The sequence below is a fragment of the Gamsiella multidivaricata genome (assembly GCF_025024155.1).
Source record: "Gamsiella multidivaricata strain RSA 2152 chromosome Unknown BC939scaffold_8, whole genome shotgun sequence".
Taxonomy (NCBI): Eukaryota; Fungi; Mortierellomycota; class Mortierellomycetes; order Mortierellales; family Mortierellaceae; genus Gamsiella; species Gamsiella multidivaricata.
Genome location: NW_026251716.1, coordinates 441,138 through 461,232, shown reverse-complemented (window position 1 = coordinate 461,232; position 20,095 = coordinate 441,138). Strand labels below are relative to the sequence as shown.

The following is a 20,095-nucleotide window of genomic DNA, read 5'->3' as shown; positions in this document are numbered from 1 at the left end:
TGACGTGTTCATTTGTTCGTTTTCGCTCAATTCATCACTTAATATGAGCAGCTTTTTGTGATAAACACTATCAGAGGACCAAATTCTGCAGTTGTCAATAGCTACACTACCCTATGCAACATCGACTTGTGCTTCTTTTTATACAATATGGAAAGGTAGTCTGGTATGCTTGTCTCTGAGCAACTGCTGCTCGCATTTGCAATGAACTTCGCACTTTAAGCACCAAAGTGCCTGTAGCGTAAAGCGTTTTGTCCTATGATACTCAGGTACACTAGCAAAAGGCCTAAACCCCCAGTAACTTTAATATCAAAGACATCTTGTCAAGCGTCGTGAGGGACAACCCACTAAAAACTTCAGTGGCCTTACAACCCAAAGAACCCATAATTTCGCAGACATCCAATATCTTTATATGTACTGATATGAAGATGAACACAGCATACTAATTTTCTTCATGAACGGAAGTCCATCCGCGTATGGGCCCTATTGTCTCTACATAGGGAATGAACGTATTAAACAAAATCCAGTAGATAGCCCAGATCATGATATGTAATGGATAAGTAAAGGGAGAGCAGACTTAGCCCTCATAAGAAAACGTTTCTATCGAAAAAAAAAAAAAAAAAAAAAAAAAAAGATTTACCAGACGTGTGCCGAACGCGTACTTTGTCAATTGTAGAAGCTACAGATGCGATAGGTGTGGACATGAAAATGTCTTTTTTTTTTTTTTTGGTTCTTTTGCGTTAGAAGCTGCAAACTCTAGCAGTTCCTTTACCCTTCTTGCTGCATGCCTATAACAATTTGTCTCTCGAGTCGGTTGACCCTGCGAGTCTATCATACTTAACTAGCAATGATCTACTGCATTACCCTTTCCACCAAAGTATTTTTTTTTTTTTTTTTTACGAAACCCCTCAAAGACATGGGATTTATTAACTGTGATAGAAAGGACGCCTGCAGGTAGGGTAGAAAACAAACAGCAAGCTGTCCGCTCCGACTATGTCACAACGGATCCGTACTTCATAATCAATGACCATATGAGTGATGAATCGATGGCCCTTGCTCCCTACATAGCCTGTAGTGCGCGAAGACATCCTGAGGTGAAGCATGCACATTTTTATTATTATTAGCAATAGCACTCTCTAAATAGTGGTTGATTATGAGGGAGCTGTTCTTGCTGGTTAGGATTTTTTCCTGTTTGTCCCAGAAGCGCTGGCTAGGATGGTGCATGTTTTTGGGTGGTGGTGAACCTGTTCATGTAATCCCACGTATTCCGGCAAGCCTGCCTCGACCATCGACCGTTTGATTTGATTTGACTTTCTGTCTCGATCCCGCATACATGTTCGGTTCTAACGAGTCTTCACTACGTGATTCTTGAAGTTAAATTTTATCAATAGCTTTATTAACATAAATCCACATGAGCACGAGACGCATGGCCCGCAAAGGCCTTGAAGCCATAGATGCCTTCCATGCACGGCAGAGCCGCATCCCCTACCAACTATGTTGGCTTGAGGCGTCAAATTCATAACCCATGTCGCATAGCTAGCCTAACCTAACTCCTGCGTGACCTTGCTAATTCGAGACTCAAACCCAAGCGAAAGCATGCACATAAGGGAAGGGATATGCAAATAGAGGGTCTTGCAGTTAAAGGGTATTGCAAATAGGGAAAGAAAATAAATTGAACATATTATAATCAGTAGACGGCCATAACCAACAAGGTCTACTGGCCCAATGGAAAGGCGTCTGACTACGAATCAGGAGATTGCAGGTTCGACCCCTGCGTAGATCAAGTACATGTACTCTTTTCTCTCGAGCTTTTTGGCAACTTGGATGGTTAGTCATATTTGATCATCCATGCAGGAAATCCATGTAAAATGGAATAATCTATTTGGCTACCCCTGCACAAATCCCATGTAAAACAAACTCGTATCTTTTGCGAATTTCAAGTCGAAACAACGGGCGAGAGATTAAAAACCATCCCTTCCTCCACCTGGCACCCCATGCAACCTTTTGCGACCTTGGGAGAAGCCTTCTTCATGACGGAAAACAGGGTTTTGTCGATGGCGGACTCAGCGATGACGAAATGGGAAATCAATTACATTGTGGAGTCCTTTAAGAGACAGATGACGATTCTAGCTTAAAGAGCCGGGGCCAGGTACCATAAAGACTACTGGCATAATCGACATTTAAAAAATGTTGGCCTTATATGGAGTTAGTATAGGGGTTGTCAAATAGATTGTCCCATGTAAAATACTTGGTGCAATTGCTGAAGCCAAAGGGCCCCTCATGAAGCAGCCGACGTATGAACCACAGGAAAGGTATTGCTTAGCTAGAGCAAAAGCCTTGTTTTGTTCCTTTCCAGAACTGAATGGCGTATAACCGGCGCCTTGCTGACGTTATGTGTCCGCAGATTTGGTCGCATAGTGCAGTTAAAATTTCTTTGACAAATTGCAAGTTGAAGCTTTATTTCGGTTTAATATTTTACAAGTAGTGTGTGTGTTAATTTGTTCGTGTTAGCAACAGAGAGGAGAAGTTGTTTACCGAAAAGAATAAAGAAAAGGAATAGTCGCTGCGAGCAGTATGTTCACCACATCGAGAGCCAGAGTAAAAAAGAGAAAAGTGTACAATACAAGCGTTGCTAGAGAAGATAATAGGGGTGAGGAGTGCGAGAAAGGATAGCATGAAAAAAAAGTATCGCAGGGGAGGGGTTTCCCGGTCCGTTGTTGTTGTGCGTTTGTGTTTGTGTTGAACCCGCAAGGTGCGCCAGCATATGAAGGAGTAGCAGGACGACAGGGTCTCCGATGGTCCTGTTCATGAACACCATCCAAGTCCAATATTATTTCATCCCGTGTCTTGTGCCATGTTCGCGGCACTTCCACTTAGGGTTTTCTGAATTCCGTCAACACAGGGTATATAGCTTCAAACGCCTGGTAAATTTCTTCGCGGACCTGTTTTCAAATCAAAAGCAAATCAAAGCGCCAGTTAAAATCGGAAAGCTTGCCCAAGTAGTTTTCAGTGCTGCTCTACAATGATGACCAGTGCATTGTACCTTTGCACCAGTCAACACAATCTTGCCCGAGACGAAAATCAGTAAAACAATCTTTGGCTTGACCATGCGGTAAATGAGGCCAGGGAACAGCTCGGGCTCGTACTAGACACATACATAGACACAAGCGCGCAAAAGAAATTAGTATGCATTTGGTAGCACAATTGTCATGGTCGGCCGACTGAAAAATTTGCTCCGCTTACTGATGTGAAAGGTCCGTGGGCGTAGGCCAACCCCTCAAGACGGATAGGAAACTTGACGTCGCAGGAGCCGACAATGTTCTGGATCTTGAAGTCCGTAAATTTTGCGGGAAAGCCCAACTTCTGAATGATGCGAGCGTACTTGCGAGAGGCCAGCTTCGAGTCATCCTCCGACTTTGCACCAGTGACAACCATCTTGCCCGAGGCAAAGATAAGAGCCGTCGTCTTTGGTTCACGAATCCTCATAATCACAGCAGCGAAGCGCTACATTCGCCAATGAATGATCATTGAAGAGAGACAGAGAGAGAGAGAGCAAAAAGAGTTCAATGACAGCTTTTTTTCTTATACCTCTCAGGACTCAAGGGTCCTTTCGCTTATCATTCTCACTGCCAACTGCCAAATGACCGACATAAGGCAATGGTGATTCAAAGATAGCAAATGCTGTGTACCTTTGGATTGTACTCTGCGTTACGCGCATGCAGCGCAATGGTCTTCAGATCCAAGCGACAATCCAAGTTGACAGTAGCGACGATATTCCTATGCAGTGGGTGACAGTAGATAGGTTAGATGAATGGTCCCATATTGAAACGCAATGTAAAGTCACGCTCACTACTTTGCACTCCTAAGTGGTGAGACATAAATAACGCTCATGGTTGCGCCCTCGCCATCTCACCACCATTTCTTCCATTTCTTCCTCCTTCTATGTCCCCTTGCAGCATTGTTGTATTTTTGTCGTAACACATTTTGACAGTTTTCCAAAACATCCCATACACAAGGGTTGGCTGATATTGTTATGATGTTCGGTAATGCCTCTTCTATGTCCTTTGACCACATGCAAATGCCTCTCTCTCTCTCTCTCTCTCTCTCTCTCTCTTATCATCTTCAACCCGACAATAGATATAACACTAATTGCAGGCAACAATCGCAACAAATAGAGAAAAACACACTTAGACCAATTGCATCCCAGAAAGCGATAAAATACACTTACTGAAGTGTCGGCACGATACCGGCAACAGAGTGCAGGGGAGCATCAACGGCAGCCTGGTCCTCTGCCGTCAATTCTGTCACTGGCTTTTCGGGCTGGGCAGCATTGGCATTCGATGAGCCAGGAGCAGAAATCGAGGGAACGGCAAACATAATGGATCAAAGAATCGTCAGCACAACTGGGTTGTCGATATTTGGCGGCGAGACCAGATCAGAAAAAACAAAGGAAAGGAGCTTTGTAGCGAAGCTAGAAGCGAGGGCAGGTTGCAGAAGGGCAGAAAGGTGATGAAGGCAAGAAGGAATACAAAGTGCTGCGCAGTGCTACGAGATGGAGTAATATATTCAAGCTGGTGCCTGATGGTTGTGCGTAAATAATGTTCGTATTAAAGGCAGAAGGAGTGGTCTGAAGGGTGTGCTTGGACTGAGTGATTAGCTTGAGGAACCCTCTGGCAATGGGGAGATGGGTCTTGTTTTCTGGCGCTTTTATAGATGAGGAGGCAAAGAGAACAAGGAGCGAAAAGAGGCGAAACGGGGGAGAAAACGAAAAACAAAACTCCCGCAACAGTGACGTCATATGTGTAAACATGTGGCTTGTTACATATGATCAGAGTAATATACATTATTAAACCCGCCATTTCCAAGGATTTGGTCTGCTGGCCCAATGGAAAGGCGTCTGACTACGAATCAGGAGATTGCAGGTTCGACCCCTGCGTAGATCATTTTATCAACCCACCTTGAGATATTATTTTGCCACGTCGAGCATGCAAGTCAATTCTGGCAGGAAATCCATGTAGCTTGTTTACTCTGGAATCACCTATAGTCTAAGCAATGCCTTTCCTGTGATTCACACGTCGACTGCTTCACGAGAGGCCCTTTGTCTTCGGGAAATTCATCAAGTATTTTACATGGATTTCCTTCGAGAATTAGCCTGCGTACTCGATGTGGCAAATGGATTTTCGGATGGGTGTCAAATAGGACCAGTAATTCTTTTTTTTTTTTTTCATTAGCGCCATGAACGGTCAGGAACATGAAACAAAATACTTTACATAGTTCTAATTTATTGTAAAGGAAAAATTGTCGAAATATGTGCAAGTGAAGGGCGCGGTTGTCATGGTTCACCGTGCTTGATGCTGGTGGTATGAGACAGGGCGTTGATGCAGCTGTTGTTGTGGTTGTGATGAATTTTGCTGCATGAGCAGGTTTCTGCTTGCGACGCTCGAAAAGAGCTGCCGCCTTACGGCCTGGTCGGGGTCGTTCAAATAGCTGATTAAGCTTTCTGCACCGGTGCCGCCACCGTGGCTATCAGTGTTTTCAAACTCTGGCTCCATAATGTCAACGCCTCCAGGACTAATGCCAAAACCAATATTTGGATCAAACAATGCTCCAGCTCTACGGAGAGCCTCAAGCATCAATGTGTTCTGCTCAGAATCGGGGTACGAAGGCATCTGTAAGACCTGGTTCGCCAGCTCTCCATGAATATCTCCTTGTTGCTGCTGCTGCTGCTGGTACCCCATCACATCGTCAAACGTTGAGCTGCCGTTTTGAATTCGGATGTTCATGGACTGCTGTTGTTGATGTTGCTGGTTTGAAGGTGTTGCTGAAGAGCTGAGGTCAGGCGGGTCGGAAAACGATTTGGCCGAGCTCGATGCCATGGGCATTGCCATTAGGTTGTAAAACCGCTGCTGAGGGTCCTGCATCAAATCTTCCGGAGTGAATCCGAAACTGTTGATGGAGCTCGGTAAGCCCGTCATAGATTCTGCGCCTTCGAATCCTCCTGATAGAAGCCTGGAGTCGCTCAAAGATGCCGAAATAGAAATGTCGGTGCTAGAATAACCAGACTGTTGCTGTTGTTGATGCTGTTGATACTGGAGCAAATGTTGGTCTTGGCTGCTGTATCCTCCCGTAAAGTGCTGCGATGAAGATGAAGACGGTGCTGAGGCGAACTGATTGATCTCTTGTTGCAGTTTGTAATCAAGGTTCTGGACTTCCTCCTGCGTCAAGTTGCGTGTTGTCATGAAGGGTTGGTACTCATGTAACTTGCTGCGATGTGCATCGTTCCGCTGCTCTTGAGCCGGTCTCCATCCTTGCACTAGATTGCTAAGGCCATTGTCCAGACTCGCGGATAAGACGGCGGAGTTGAGAGGGTGTTGGTGAGGCTGAGACGCTTCGCCGCCGTCCATGGATTGACACGCGTTAAAGGATTGGTGCTGACGAACATTCTGTTGGTGGCGCTGGGCAAAATAGGCGTCTTGGTCAATAGCTTGGCTATGGGTGCTGGCAAATCCGCTGTCGGTAGTCGTAAGTGGTGAAGCATTTGGACCTCGGTGTTGGAGCTGAGCTCGATTCGCATACGAGTACTCCTCGCTGTTATCTTCTCCATATGGCGACGAGAATCCTGGAGAAAACCCCGCATTAGAGTAGGATCCAGCAGAAGCAGGGCCCTGTGATGAAGCAGGGACCATTTCGCTGTATCCAGATGGCCCATACTTGGTTTCCACCATGGAGCGTTGATGCTGCAGCTGTTGGTGCTGATGTTGCTGCTCATGAGACACCTGTTCACTCAAAGGATAGATCGAGGGATTGGATTGTGTGTGTGGTGATATGCCAAGATTTGAGTGATGTTGGGCCTGAGATTGCGATTGTTGCTGAGATTGATGCTGTTGCTGTTGTCTGATACTGTCGGCCTGGCTCTGCTGCATAAATTCTTGCTGACCGCTGGAAGGGACGAAATATGCTGACATTCGCTTGTCCTGCTCAATGATCTCGTCAGTCTCGTCTGCCTCGCTCGTCTGCTCATCTTCCATCTCTTCTTCGCCTGAGCTGTACGTGTCCGAGTTTGCGGTAACGTCTGTTGTCTGTGCGGGTGAGCTGGTCGTTGTCTGAGATGGAGACGACTCATTCGAGGGTGGCGTATTAGGGGTCTCGATGGTAAACGGCGTAACCTCGCCTTCTGCGTTCTGGGTCACATTGTCGTAGCCGTGAACCACAAAGTTCATCAGCTTTATACGCTCCGTACTTGTGGATGCTCTCACGATTCCTGAAAGCATCACCTTGATCTCGTTGCAGTAGCGCTGTGCACTCTCCTCCTTTCCAAGAAGCTTGCTTGCAACAATGTTGGCGAACGCTCCTGCCGCGACGGGTAGAATGACATGCGAGTTCATACGTGTCATTGGGCGTGTGCTGTAAATGTTCTTGATTCCAACCGCGGCATCGTAACAATAGCCACTCCAAATTCCATGTACCCCCATCTCGCGATGACTTTCATGTAGTTGAAAGGTGTGGTGCAGAGAGATTTCGAACATGTAGCTGATGGCGTGGTAGAATTTGGAGAACTTCGACTGTCTCTGAATTGCCATCATATCATATGGAGTAATGCGGAGCTCTTCCGGTAAAGTCGATTTGCGCCACTCCTCCAGCATTCCACGGACCTCGTCAACCTTGGTGTGAGGGCGCTGCTTGGTAGCTGTGCAGGTAATATCTGCGATCCTGGAGGAAATCTCATACAGGGGCACGAAGTGACCCAAGTCCTTGATGCCTTCAAAGTCGTCTTGCATGTAACCCTGGAAATCTGGATGGGTGTCCGAAGGCTGTCTCTGGGGATATGGAATGTCGTAGTCGTTCGAGGTGATAAAGGGTGACTGATGACCGAGAGAGTAACCGGAACAAACGATCACCACGGACCAAAAGACTCTGTGACCCACCTCAATCGTGTCCGCAGTATTCTCCTTGCTGCCTTTGTCCGACAGTTGGTAGTAAATACCCTTCTTACGGTTCAGGCCTTGCGCTGCGGATATGGAGTGGGCAAGGGCGACGAGATTGTGGACTGCATCATAGTTGGTGATGGATGAGTAGAACCCGGTCAAGATGAGATAGCACTGGCAATTCACGATCGAGGAATTAAACACGTCCTGAGCATTGAAGTGGTGGAACTTGCGGCACATGCCTGTGCCGTAGTTGGGCTCCATGTGGTTAATGACGCTCGGATCGCCAATCTCTTGTCGAAATGCAAATCCGGTCGCCAGGACGCAGGCCAACAGCTTTTGCACCTCTACGGTTTCAAGCTGCTCCCGATCCTTCAACTGCTCCATGAAGGCCTTGCGGTTCAGAATGGGAATGTAGTAATTGAAGTGTTTGAAGTAGCAGTCGATCAGGAGTTCCTTAGCGAGGTCAATTTCCAAGATCAGCTCCCGATCATTTTTGAAATCTGATGGCGGAGGCTCGTATCGCGGCAGATTGATGACTTGCGACAGGATAGGGCCAAAATTGTTGTTGGTGCCAGCAATGTCAAGCTGCCCGAGCCTGGCTACTATCACTTCTGCGCCCTAGATTCGGTGGCAAAATGTGGAAAAGTTTGCTTAACTTGTAAGGAACAGGTGCTTCATCACTGGCTGAGACTGGGAAGCAAATGTCCTTTGGCGCTATGGAAAACTCACCTTGAGACGCTGTGCTTGTTCTTTCTTCTTCATTAAAACGTAGGCATCATGGGCCCTTTTCTTGGTAGGACTCAGAGTGTCGTAGGTGCAAGGTATTGATGCTGTTTCGCAGGACATACATGGCTCGAGTCCATTACACTAAACACCGATAAAATGAAAAGTAAAAAGACAAGTGATTAGACAAACATCGCGGTATGTGATATGGCTGTGATATGCATATTAGACAATAACGAGGGTACTAAGCAAGCACATGAAAGAAGACATCTGTCCTAGAGTGAACACCGAGACGATTGGTAAGATGGGGGTGTGAAAAGGGTGGTCAAGGCGCACATGCACAACACTCAAGTACACGCACATACACGCACATGCATACTTCCACACTCCCACGCTGACAAACAACAGACAAATCAACTGAGAGTAAAAAGCGATAGAGTCAGGGGAGCATATGTGAACCTCTATATACAAAGTCCAGCATCACACCGGGTTTCAAACAGCATTGAGATTCCAGGGCATAAGGCACAGTGCAATATCGACAATGCTGGAAACCAAGGGCTAGAGTGCCAACAGTGCGCATACAAAAAGAAAAAAAAAAGGTGTCCTTTGGTGCTTAGTGTTAACCCTTGTCCTGAATTCATCCCATTAATGGGATGAATTTTTTTAGAGTTTACATAAGATTTTAGCGTACCTCTTGAAATACAAATGAGGACAAGGGATACACCGCGCAGGGAACGACATTTCAGTGCGCACACTGCGGCCATCGATGGACCGAGGCTAACAAAAATTAAAAATGCACCCAATTGAAAGAAAGCGACTAAAAAAAAAAAAAGGTGGATGGATGGGCACAGACATACTCGGCAGAGCGAGAGAACAAACGTGTACTGCTTGTTTATATGTGGATGGGTATTGGTCAATCGTGTGCGCGGCCATAAAATGGGTAACCAATACGGGGAGGCTGTAGCCACAATAAATCGAGAAAAAACCTGGAACAAGATGAATGATAATAATAACACAAGAAAGAGAAGACAGAACTCACCCTACGATGGCCCCCCTTGCAAGTATCACAAGAGCTCACTTGAACCTTCTTCTCACCCGTCTCGGCGTCGTCGCCAGCACCTTCCTTCCTCCGCTTCTTTTCTGAGCCGGTATGGGACCGCTTCTTGGCTGCAGTTGGTTTCGAGGATGAACTTGCATTGGTCGGGTGGGATAAATGTGAGTGAGGGCCTGTGGCCGCTGTTGAGGGGGATGCTGAGGCCATATTCGAGTGGCTATTGGAGTATCCCGTAGGCGTTGTGGTTGGAGGCGACTTCGGAGGGGCCATTGTCGGGAGGAGGATAGAGCTGTGATGTGTAGAGGGAAGCTTATTGGCAATTGGCACTAGATGGACTGAGACGGATACGACGGACTATTGTGTGATAGGGTCAATGGGTCGATTGTGTGGTAGGGTCAATGGGTCGATTGTATGGTATGAAAAGATGCTGTAGATGTAAAATGAAAACTGACAAAAAATGAGAGACAGAGAGAGGGTAGAGGGAGGGAGAGCAAAAGGCAGTAAAAAGAAAAAGAGAAAAGAAAGAAAAGAAAGAAAAAAGAGCCGCAGAGGGTGTGATAGAAAACGGGCAGCAGAATGGGAGCGAGAGTCAATGGGGGATGGGAAAAGTGGACTTGAGCCCTTTGTATTTATTATTTTATTTCCTTACTTGCCCAGTACAAGAGAAAACAGGCCCAGCTTCCTAGTCTACCTGCCCAGTCTTATTTGTCCGTCTGTGTTTGTGTTCATATGGGCATGCCTAGTCTACATGTAATTGAACGCGGGGTCAGGTTGCCCATCCTCAATAACAGAAAACGTTCATGTACGTCCTCTTACACTGTGCTCCCAAACCCCTGTCAAGATCGGCAGCTTCCTTCGCTACAGAACAGATCCATTCCTTAACAGCCCAGTGCGTTTGGTCTGGGGTCCCCCGAATTGACCAAGCTGACGGATTGGATCTTGATCCTCCCATTGGTCTCCACAGATGAAGCCCTTTTCTCGGTTCTGGGCCCTGACTCTTTAATACCAAGTTAAAAAATAAAAAAGAGCAAAAAGCATCTCTCGACAGCACACCCCCAGCGCAGACAACAGACGGAGAAAAAAAAACGTGGTTTCTGAAAAGGCAAGGGGAGAAAGACATGAGAGCCGAATTTTTGTGGACAAATAGGGCGTCAAGGTTCATGAACGACGGATCTGAAGAAAGCTCAAGGAGGCATGACAGACACGACATACACAAAACAAAATCCGGATAAAAGATAGAGGGAGGAACAGTTGCAAAAGCAGTATGCAACGTGAAGACCAAAAAAGTGGGTCATTTGAAGCTCTACTCTACTACTGAACAAAACAGGATAATAAACTACGCCCAGTACACCCAGCAAGCAACATCAAACAGTGGAAACGGTTGCCCAAAGGAGGTGCGAGTGGATGACAAACAATAAACAAACAGCAAACATTTGAATGAAGGAACAAAGCTTTCGTTGCTCTGGTTGAGTTACAACGAAATAACGCGTGCACGAAAAGGAGCAAGAGGTGCGATCGACGGAGGGATGATCTCGATGTCAATTGGTATTCCTGCCTCATTATTACTCGCATTGAATTTCTATCCCACCCGGGTTGTTCTTACTAATCCACACAGGTATGAGCATCATAAAAAAGGCTCCTGGAAGAAATCATATCCGGGTCGCCCAAGGCAGCTTACTCTCAAGGATTAGACCTTCTCCCTTACTTTATTGAATGTGAATGCGATACGAGAGTTTTGGAGTTCCCATCGGAGTGATTGGTGGAGCTTTATGTTGAACTGTAAAAGATAGTAATCAACACCACGGTAAAAGAAAAAAAAATGAACTGAGTTGATGCTCACTGTGCACAAAGGATGAGCGGGAAGATGATGCAGAGTCCCAAACAGGAGATCCCAGCAGGGCTGAGTCGATCGTAAGGTTGAGGTGTGAAGTTGTATGAAAATCACGGACGTGGGACAAAACGGGAAGATCAAAATGATAAACAGATCCTTGCAATGGTGGGCTCGACACCCACCTCTCTCTTTACCCCACCGATCGATCGCGCTGTTGCGTGGTATTTCTACGCCCTCTTGGAGGGGTTACATAATCGTAATGCCACGCAGACAGACTCGAGTTTGTCAAAGCAGGTTTGTGTTCAACCCTACAAAAAAAAAAAGATATTAGAAACGATCTATCGATTTACTTTACAGACCTATGCTACTGCGCGCAACTTATGTAGTCTATCCACGTTTTTTTTGGGAGGAGGCTGTGTTCATAAGGGATGGCGCTGCGTACATATTTAATGGCAAAGGCGAAAGTGAGGCCAGTAAAGTCCAGGGGTCTAAAAGCAAGCATGCAGAGACAAATAGCAGCTGGCACAACACTACGCGCACTTTCATCTTGCATGGATGCGTTTTGTTCAATAAGCACCGTCTTTTTTTTTTTTTTTTTTTTAGATAAATGTTCAATACCCATTTTGTTACATGTAAAGAAACATGTTCACTTTAAGCTCGTGCAAATGCGTTTGTGTGAATATGCTGTATGTGTGCGTGTATGTGCACTCTATTTGCTTGTCTTCTACGCGACCATTTCATCTCCTGCGCAATAACCTAGAGGCCTGGCATCCAACAATACCCATGACCGCCACAACCGAAATCAGTGTCAATCCTATGGTTAAAACCGCCCTTCTTGTCGACGTGATCTTGGCGTATTTTCGATGGCGCTTGGCTATTTCGCGTCCCTCTGTCCGCATCATCTCATTATCGTGGTAGCCTTGACCGCCATCGTCGTCTGTACTATCACCCCCAGCTCCTGAGGACGACTCTGCTTTCTTTCTTGATAAGGTGCGCTTCTAAACAAAAGATTAAAAAAAAAAAGAAGTTTCCCGAAGAAAGCAACGACAAAGAAAAAGAAAGAAACGCATCCCCGAGGCCACCGCCGGTTTTGTCAGGTAGCATAGGCATCAGTAACGGGTTAAAAAAGAGAAGGGATAGATGAGCAAATGGGAACAAAGAACTGAATCGAAATGTTTATGATCCAGCCAGCGCACACGCAATGCCAGTGATCTCCAATTAGGAACAGGGGTAGGGTTTGAGAGCAGAGACTGTTTGTCCTGCATCGATCGCTCTGTATTCACAGAGAGTATCTCCGCCTAAGCGCCCGATGCTCGAAATCTGAAAATAATAAAAACAGACAGATCTAGATCTGCGTAGTTCTGCCCCTAAATGGCTCTATTCTTTCGTTTTAGACCGATCACGGATGTCCCATCAGGTTCACCGTGCTTCTTTGAGTAACAATTTGCCACATTTTCCCGTTGCTGAAGCGGCGGAGAAAATAAAAGGTGGAGCAAGATATAATATCTTGATGCTAGGATAAACATCAAGTCAAAGACATTGACCTGCGGACTGGCAAGCGCAACTTTTTTGACCGCATTTCTAAAACCGTTTCCTCCGCGGCACCACTCAGGTGGTGTCTTTTCTTTCATTAGCCCGTGCCGTTTGGCTGTCCTGTCGATGATTGGTTGAGCGCCGATGGCACCAAGAAAAGAAAAAAAAATTGGGCAGCAATAACATTGTACCACCATAGTTTGCTGATCGAACAGAAAAAACCAGTCGAGCCTCACTCCCGAACTTGGAGAAAAAAATGGTGTAGGGACACAAAGGCCCATTGCATTGCTCGGCTACTTTCATCTCCCGGAAGATTGCCAGAGCGGGCAAAAATAATATAGCACCAACAAGAGGACGAAGTGTACATGGCATTTGCATGGCGATATCAAAGCCGGACAGGCACAAAGAGAGAACACGGGGCCATGATGGTGTATTATAATTTTGGTGCCCCGTCGCCAATTTTTTTCGGAGCAGGGTTGGGCAAGGGTACCTTAACCGGAGCGGGTGCGTTCGCAACAATCTCGGCAAATCGAAGGACACGGGAAGACACTAGAAGACGAAGGGATGGATATGAGTACACATGATGAATAACTAGGACGCGCGCACGAACCCATGCATGCATGAAGGGAGCAACAATAGAAAAACATAACACGCATGAAAGACGGATCACCACGTTATAGACGGGTGTGCTTACCTGTTGCATTATCGCGGCGGTTTTTGCCCTCGCGTCTGAACGTGCCAATGTGTTCCACCATGTCCCAAAGCGCGCCATCAGTGGAAACGCGTCCATCAGGTCCGAAACTAGGCATGAAGTCCGGATGGAGTGCAACTTTGGTTCTCTCCTTACTGCTGGTGGGTTTCTTGATCATAAGGATTCCATAATCGCTCAGACGGTTGAAGCCGTTCTTCAGAGTCTCCATGTTGACGGACTCAAAGTACGAGAGGTCGCCCTGGTAGTAGAGAGTCTTTCCAAACATCTGAGTCTTCTCCATAAACACACGCTCCTCGACCCAATGAAGTAGAGGGTCGCCGTTGATGTCCCTCTGCTGGGTCAGCTCTCTCGCTGTAGGGATAAGGGTATACAGCGATACAGCAGCGAGCCAGTACGCCTCCACAAATGGCCAGAGCAAGAAACAGTAGAAGTCTACGCGTAGCGGAATAAATAAAATAAAATAGGGGATGTCAATCCATGTTCGTTACACAGTTTTCAGTTAAGGTCCGAATGTTTGCAGCAACCCCTTACCATAGTTCTCTCTGCCGATGCGACGCTCCACGTCGGAGAGACCAACATAGCCATCATTGTTGATCTCAATCACGTTCGATTTCTAAAAACACAACCACAACACAGAACAAATAAACAAACAACGATCGTAATGTATGCACGTTAGAATCTTCCCGCCATAGGACTCTCGAGAAAACTCCGCGGAGAAAAATACACGTCACTACGCACCTTCAGATACTCGAGCGTGTTCTTCAGATTACTTTCAATATCACCAGGATTGTAGATAAAGTCGGTCTTGAGGAGACGACTCAAGAATGTGACCTCGTTCAACAGCTCCGTGTGGCTGATCTGCTGGGTTGATGTCGCACCACCAATCTTGATGCGCGTGTACATGGTGACCGCTACGATGGCCTCGTGGACAAAGAGGTGGATAAGCTGGTTGCGGTAAAAGGACAGCTCAAATCGCTTGACCGCGTAGAACACGGGCTCAATCAGGTTCTTTTGCAATGCTACCAGGTCCTTAAGGACACCCAGCGCGCTAATAACATAATGGTGAGGTCAGGTCATTGCATATATGAACCATCGACTCGCGTGAAAAAAAAAAAAAAAAAAAAAAAAAAAAACAGCACAGCCCTTACCGATCAACAACTTCGCCAGTCTCCATCCCACTAAAGTTGGCAACACGACCTCCTTTGGACAAAATCTCACGTTTCAGCCATTCCACACGGCGGATAAGTTCGTTGCGTCCAACGCCCTAAATGTCAGCATTTAAAGAAATAGCAGCATCTGTTAGATGCAGGAGACAGTTGATGTAATAGATGCCTGATCACAGTACAGGATATTCACTTACACGTCCACGAAGGGTCAATACGACGGTACCAACTAGCGCCGTTGGCATCACGACCGAGACGGAATTGATGTCGGCCAATACCTTGTAGCCCAGTGCCTTTAGCAGTTGAGATTTAGCGGCATTGCTCGTCTGCTCGCGCTCATTGATGATCCTATTAACAATTAAAAAAAAGATGACTCGGTTGTTAAACGCAGCGCTCATGAGTGGTCATCCCGCGAAGATCCTTGCAGAAGCGTAACTTTAGCTGATACTTACTCTCTGCGCTCAATTTCGTAATTCATAAAGTTACGCAAGCTGTATGGCTTCGCGAAGCGGACGTCGATGCGTCCCATCTTGAGCTGGAGCAGTCTGGAGTTGGTGATGACACCCCACAAACTCTCCTTCTCCTTTGGGATTCCAAGGAGTTCGCTGATATATGTCTCGGTTTCGATGACCTTATCATAGCCGATCGAGATGGGCACAATGTAGCAGTCCTGTATGCGGTCGGAGAGCATGGCATCCATGATGATCTTTAGAACTATGGGTCCCAAAATGGTATAATTAGTACGAAAGTCCCAGAGATTACTTGGGTTGGTGCGTCGGTAGTAAAAGATTGCCGAATAATCTACATACCTCCGAGCTTGGGGGGCAGCAGCTTTCCTGTTCTGCTTCGCGTTCCCTCAATAAAACATTCGATGTTGTATCCGCCTTCCAACAGTTCCTGGACATACTCTTGAACAATACTGGTGTAGAGCTGGTCATCAGCCCATGATCGACGGATAAAGAAGGCACCGGCTCCTTTGAGTGCCTTTCCGACGACAGGCATGTCCAAGTTGTCACCAGCGGCGATATGGGGCAAGGCCAGACCCATGCGGAAAAATATGTACGAGACAACAAGGTAATCGATGTGCGACTTATGACAAGGCAAGACCACCATTGAGAACTTGTTCTCCGCGCAGTACTCGGCAACTCGACGCAGCTCTAGGAACTCTGACTCTTTGATGTGAATTCCTTGGTGATACATTCTTACGAGAATGTTGTTGATGAGGAACGCAAAGAATCTAGCGATCGTAAGGCGTTGCTTCGTCAGTATCGTGGAAGCACTTCTCTTCAAGATATATGGCATAGACAAAGGTTCAGTGGCAAATAATTTTACATCACGCGCTTTACCTGATGAATTTCAGGCTGTTCATGTCGCACACCAACTTGTCGATGTTACTCTTGGCGACGGCTGTCAGCTCAGCCTCCAATGTTTTTCGGCGGGCCTCAATGTCTTCAGGTCTCATGGGTCGGGCCTTGGGCTTGTAGTTCTTCTTTCCAGCATTTGCAACCATCTCTGCGTCATGGGCCTCTTGCTTCTGTCTGATGAGCGTCTCCAATTGCTTATCGGCCATATTTTTTATCAGATTGCTCACTATCGAGGTGATTATAAAAGAACAAGGTATATAGATTAACATCTTTCATCTCAATGACGATGACTAAGCTTCGAGCAGATATGGATGAAACATGAATAATACCTTTCTGGCTGGCAAGGATACGCTCCTTGAATGTGGCAGAGAAGCCTTCATAGAAGATGCGAGTGCCAACATAGTTGCTGTAACTTCTCCAACCCTATGTGATTCATTAAAAACAGAGGATTTCTGATTAAGAATATACCCTTTGCATAGCGATTGACCATTATCCTTTGCCTTTCGCCTCTACAAGGTAGCAGAACAGCTGGCGGACGGTCCTTTTGTGCTCAGGCCTCCGAGAATAGATAGCAAACAGCACAGGATCCAATTCTCCAATGGTTTATGATCCTGCATATTTTGTCCTCTCTCAAAAAGCATATTGGAGGTGTTGTGGTGGCAAGCGCCTTCGTCGAATAATTGATGGGAGAAATTGTCTCGAGACCGTCTTCACATTTTCATTGTGCGTCCTGTCTGTCCATGCCTTCTTTTGCTGGTCTAGTTCTTAACGTACCGTTCCTTGGTAAAACGCAGCGGTCTGCACAACAAAGCCCACAGGGTCCTCTCTGATCCTTCCAGCGTGCTTCTTACTAAAAGAGAATCCAAAGATGGGAATAATGCATTAAATGTTAGCGACTGTGATCGAGCAACATCAACATGCATGCGTCCAATGGGTCTGTTCGTCAAGGACTTGCGTGATATTTTCGACGCCGGACTCGTCATTGTCAGGATCCAGCCTTTGGAGCGCCTGCACGTTGTTGGGCACGCAAGGCAGCTGAGGGGAGGCTTCGCCTGAAGGAGGGCATGATGAGGAGTCGACTTGTTGGGCTGGGACAATAGGCATGACATTTTTGAGCGGTTTCAGCTCCAGGGCAGGAGCAGCAGGGGTAGAGGTCGCTCCCGATGGCTGGTCAGCTCCGGTCTTGGTGCTAGTGTTGCTGTTGGTACTGTTGTTTTTAGTTGCCATGTTGGGATATGGCGAGGGATCCTTGCGTAGAGTACGAAAAAGCTGAATGAGCTGATCTGTCGGTCGACCTGATCAGGAAAGGTCCAAGAATCGAACTGGTTTCTCCACACGACCTGAAAGTGTGAAATGAGCTGCTTAGCTTTGTCAGAGCTGAGAATGGTTTCTACGTGCGGTCCTGAATCCAACGAGAGCAAGCCAACACGGAGGCAGAGACGAATGCAGCGAGGAATGAGAGGGAAAGCAGAAGAGAGGCAACGAAAGGTCGAGTGCGGGGAAGGTGGTGTGGACAGGTGGAGGAAAATACTCTTTTCCGCTGGGGTAAAAAATGACCACAAGATTTTTTTTTTTGACTGGTTCCTCTGTGGATGTCCGTTTGAGCCAAGAACAAAGAAGAACTATAAAAAACTACTCGAAAACACTATGGAAAAAACGCTACCTATGTGGATCAATGGGTTAATCCAATCTACGGAGACAGTTACTACCTAAGTAAAAAAGAATCAGCTCAATTGGACACTAAGAGGAACCAGGATGCGAAATGACGAGTGGGAGAAGGAAGGGTGTATCACTTTCTATCTCCACAAATCGTTGTGATGTCAGAAAAAGCGAAATCTGGGGTAAATAATACTAGCAACGGCACAGTGTCGATGATCGACGGATACGTTGAAAGGGGTCAAAGACAGGTGAGGATGAGCGCTGTGAAGAAGAGGAAGAAAGAGAAAGGGAGTGGAAGAAAGAAAAAGGAAAGGGGAGGATGCGATTATACCTTTTTCTCTCTTCTCTACTTTAAAGAAACGCACACATCCGAACGAAATAAAACGAAAATTGACCTCCCCCACCCCCTCCACGTCCATGTCTGCTTTTTCTCTCCTTCCTTCTCCACGGCGTTTTTTGCTCCGCTCCGACGGGGGAGCAGTGGCCGAAAGTGGTTGAGGAGCCTTGTTTAGCAAACAGGACGCGGACCTTGCCTGCACTGGCTGCGTCTGGTACAAGTTCTCTCCATTTATTACGACTTGTTGGGGGAAAATACGAGGTACAGAACCTTGTCCACTAATGCCTTCCGCATTCTTTCCTCCAGCCTTGACATGGGTCTCATTATTATCATCATTTGTTTATTTTCGGTCGTTGTCAAGAGCTTCCCTTGGCATGCTGTCATGCCTTTGTCTGGTGGCCTAACCATAGTGTATAGTAACCAAAATGCAATATTATTATCCCTACTCTTATGCACGGCCTTGCTATCCATCTCGGAACACGCGTTCTTGCGCGTACACGCACACACACGCGCATGTATTATCGTACCCACATGTCGCTGCTGCTAGTGCATGCTCAAACTGGACGCTTTCATTTCCGGGACGCCTTTCCTTGGCACCCATGTGTCGCGCTTCTTTCAGAAGATCATTGCATTCCGCTCGTTGCAAGCACTTGCCTGTGAAAAAAAATGTACTTTACATACTATCAAGACATGATATCCTTTGTTAATCAAGTGAGTATCTTTTGTTAATCGAGTGAGTGTCTTGACAGCATTGGTCGTTTCAGCATAATACTGATTCGATCGAGTTCGAGCTGGTGGTCGTTGGAAGACAACCCGCCTCCCCAACGTTCATTCGATGCGAACGGACCATCTGGGAAAAAAAATTGTTGATCCGACCCGAAATGCTTCTTAGCTTGGTGCCACCAACTTGCATGAGTGAGAATGCGAGATAAAGACAGCAATAAAAACGACTGGCTCTCGTACGCAAAGCCCTGGCAGACATGTCAGTCAGTTGCATTCATTCACTATTCATGAAGCCCTTGTCCATGTGTTTACGACCAGCAATTGCTCTTATTCATCGTGCATGGGTTGTCCGTCCGTTGCACGTCTCGATTCGCTCTACATGCGCTCACCATATCCAATTATTTACCTTGAGCACAGGCATCGATATGGGCGAATACCTTTCGAGAACGCATGGATAACCGGAAGAAGCCGCGTACCGACCGCCTTCTTGCATTGATAGTGACAAACGCGGGTTACGGGCTGGATACCTTCCCTGGGGGACTAGGTCAAAAATAGTCTTTTGGACGTACCTCGTTCGGATTTGTTGCTGCGAGCCAACCGCCAAGCTCCACCCCAAGGTTGTCGCCAGACAGAGACAGGAACGGATAGCCTCTCCAAGAACGCGGGTGAGCACTGGTATTTGCTTGTCATTTTGTCGCTTTAAGACGCGGGTTCTTTTGATTTGATCGTCGAATGGAAATGTATACGCAGCCTACGTGTCCTGTTGCACAGCGGTGTGTATAATCGCTAGGACGCTTGGGTTCCTTAAATACACCCACAGCATTTGTCTGCCTGATCAACCGACAGCAAAGTTCTTTCGGCAGCATATTCATTAATCTCTGCACTGACCTTGTGGGAGGTTGATTCTTTAGCCAGCGCCCTTGATTTGGGCTCGATAGACCATCAACGTGCTGCGTGAGTGCTGTGCATACTGCCTGAATTTATCCACGCAAGGGACTATAGTGTCTCGTCGCTGCACTCTTTCCCGCTTCCCCAGGCTACCGAGGACCAACCGATGGACCATCGAGGATG

General features: G+C 46.7%; 3 protein-coding genes and 2 non-coding genes across 5 annotated transcripts; 2 read left to right on the top strand and 3 right to left on the bottom strand.

The window, feature by feature from the left end:
• The first annotated feature begins 1,708 nt into the window (after positions 1-1,708).
• On the top strand, positions 1,709-1,780 carry BC939DRAFT_t33. The gene has a single exon. It is a non-coding gene; the product is annotated as a tRNA-Arg (tRNA).
• A 646-nt stretch (positions 1,781-2,426) lies between these two features.
• Positions 2,427-4,754, bottom strand: BC939DRAFT_440110 (putative TATA-box-binding factor TBP). Its single transcript, XM_051554039.1, has 5 exons — positions 4,226-4,754; positions 3,687-3,774; positions 3,241-3,501; positions 3,041-3,142; positions 2,427-2,939 (listed from the first exon to the last, which is right to left on the bottom strand). Exons 1-5 carry the CDS (start codon positions 4,372-4,374, stop codon positions 2,871-2,873), a joined length of 669 nt encoding a protein of 222 aa, XP_051416081.1. The 5' UTR covers positions 4,375-4,754; the 3' UTR covers positions 2,427-2,870.
• A 114-nt stretch (positions 4,755-4,868) lies between these two features.
• On the top strand, positions 4,869-4,940 carry BC939DRAFT_t34. Its single transcript has one exon. It is a non-coding gene; the product is annotated as a tRNA-Arg (tRNA).
• A 303-nt stretch (positions 4,941-5,243) lies between these two features.
• On the bottom strand, positions 5,244-10,296 carry BC939DRAFT_440108 (uncharacterized protein). Its single transcript, XM_051554038.1, has 3 exons — positions 9,688-10,296; positions 8,655-8,792; positions 5,244-8,543 (listed from the first exon to the last, which is right to left on the bottom strand). The coding sequence occupies exons 1-3, from the start codon at positions 9,970-9,972 to the stop codon at positions 5,337-5,339; spliced, it is 3,630 nt and encodes a 1,209-aa protein (XP_051416080.1). The 5' UTR covers positions 9,973-10,296; the 3' UTR covers positions 5,244-5,336.
• Positions 10,297-13,071: 2,775 nt separating this feature from the next.
• Positions 13,072-17,827, bottom strand: BC939DRAFT_304377 (acyltransferase). The gene is made up of 12 exons (XM_051551414.1): positions 17,261-17,827; positions 17,080-17,155; positions 16,635-16,728; positions 16,288-16,531; positions 15,751-16,178; positions 15,394-15,655; positions 15,139-15,289; positions 14,927-15,042; positions 14,517-14,826; positions 14,310-14,391; positions 13,761-14,210; positions 13,072-13,615 (listed from the first exon to the last, which is right to left on the bottom strand). Exons 1-12 carry the CDS (start codon positions 17,530-17,532, stop codon positions 13,500-13,502), a joined length of 2,601 nt encoding a protein of 866 aa, XP_051416079.1. The 5' UTR covers positions 17,533-17,827; the 3' UTR covers positions 13,072-13,499.
• Positions 17,828-20,095: the final 2,268 nt, after the last annotated feature.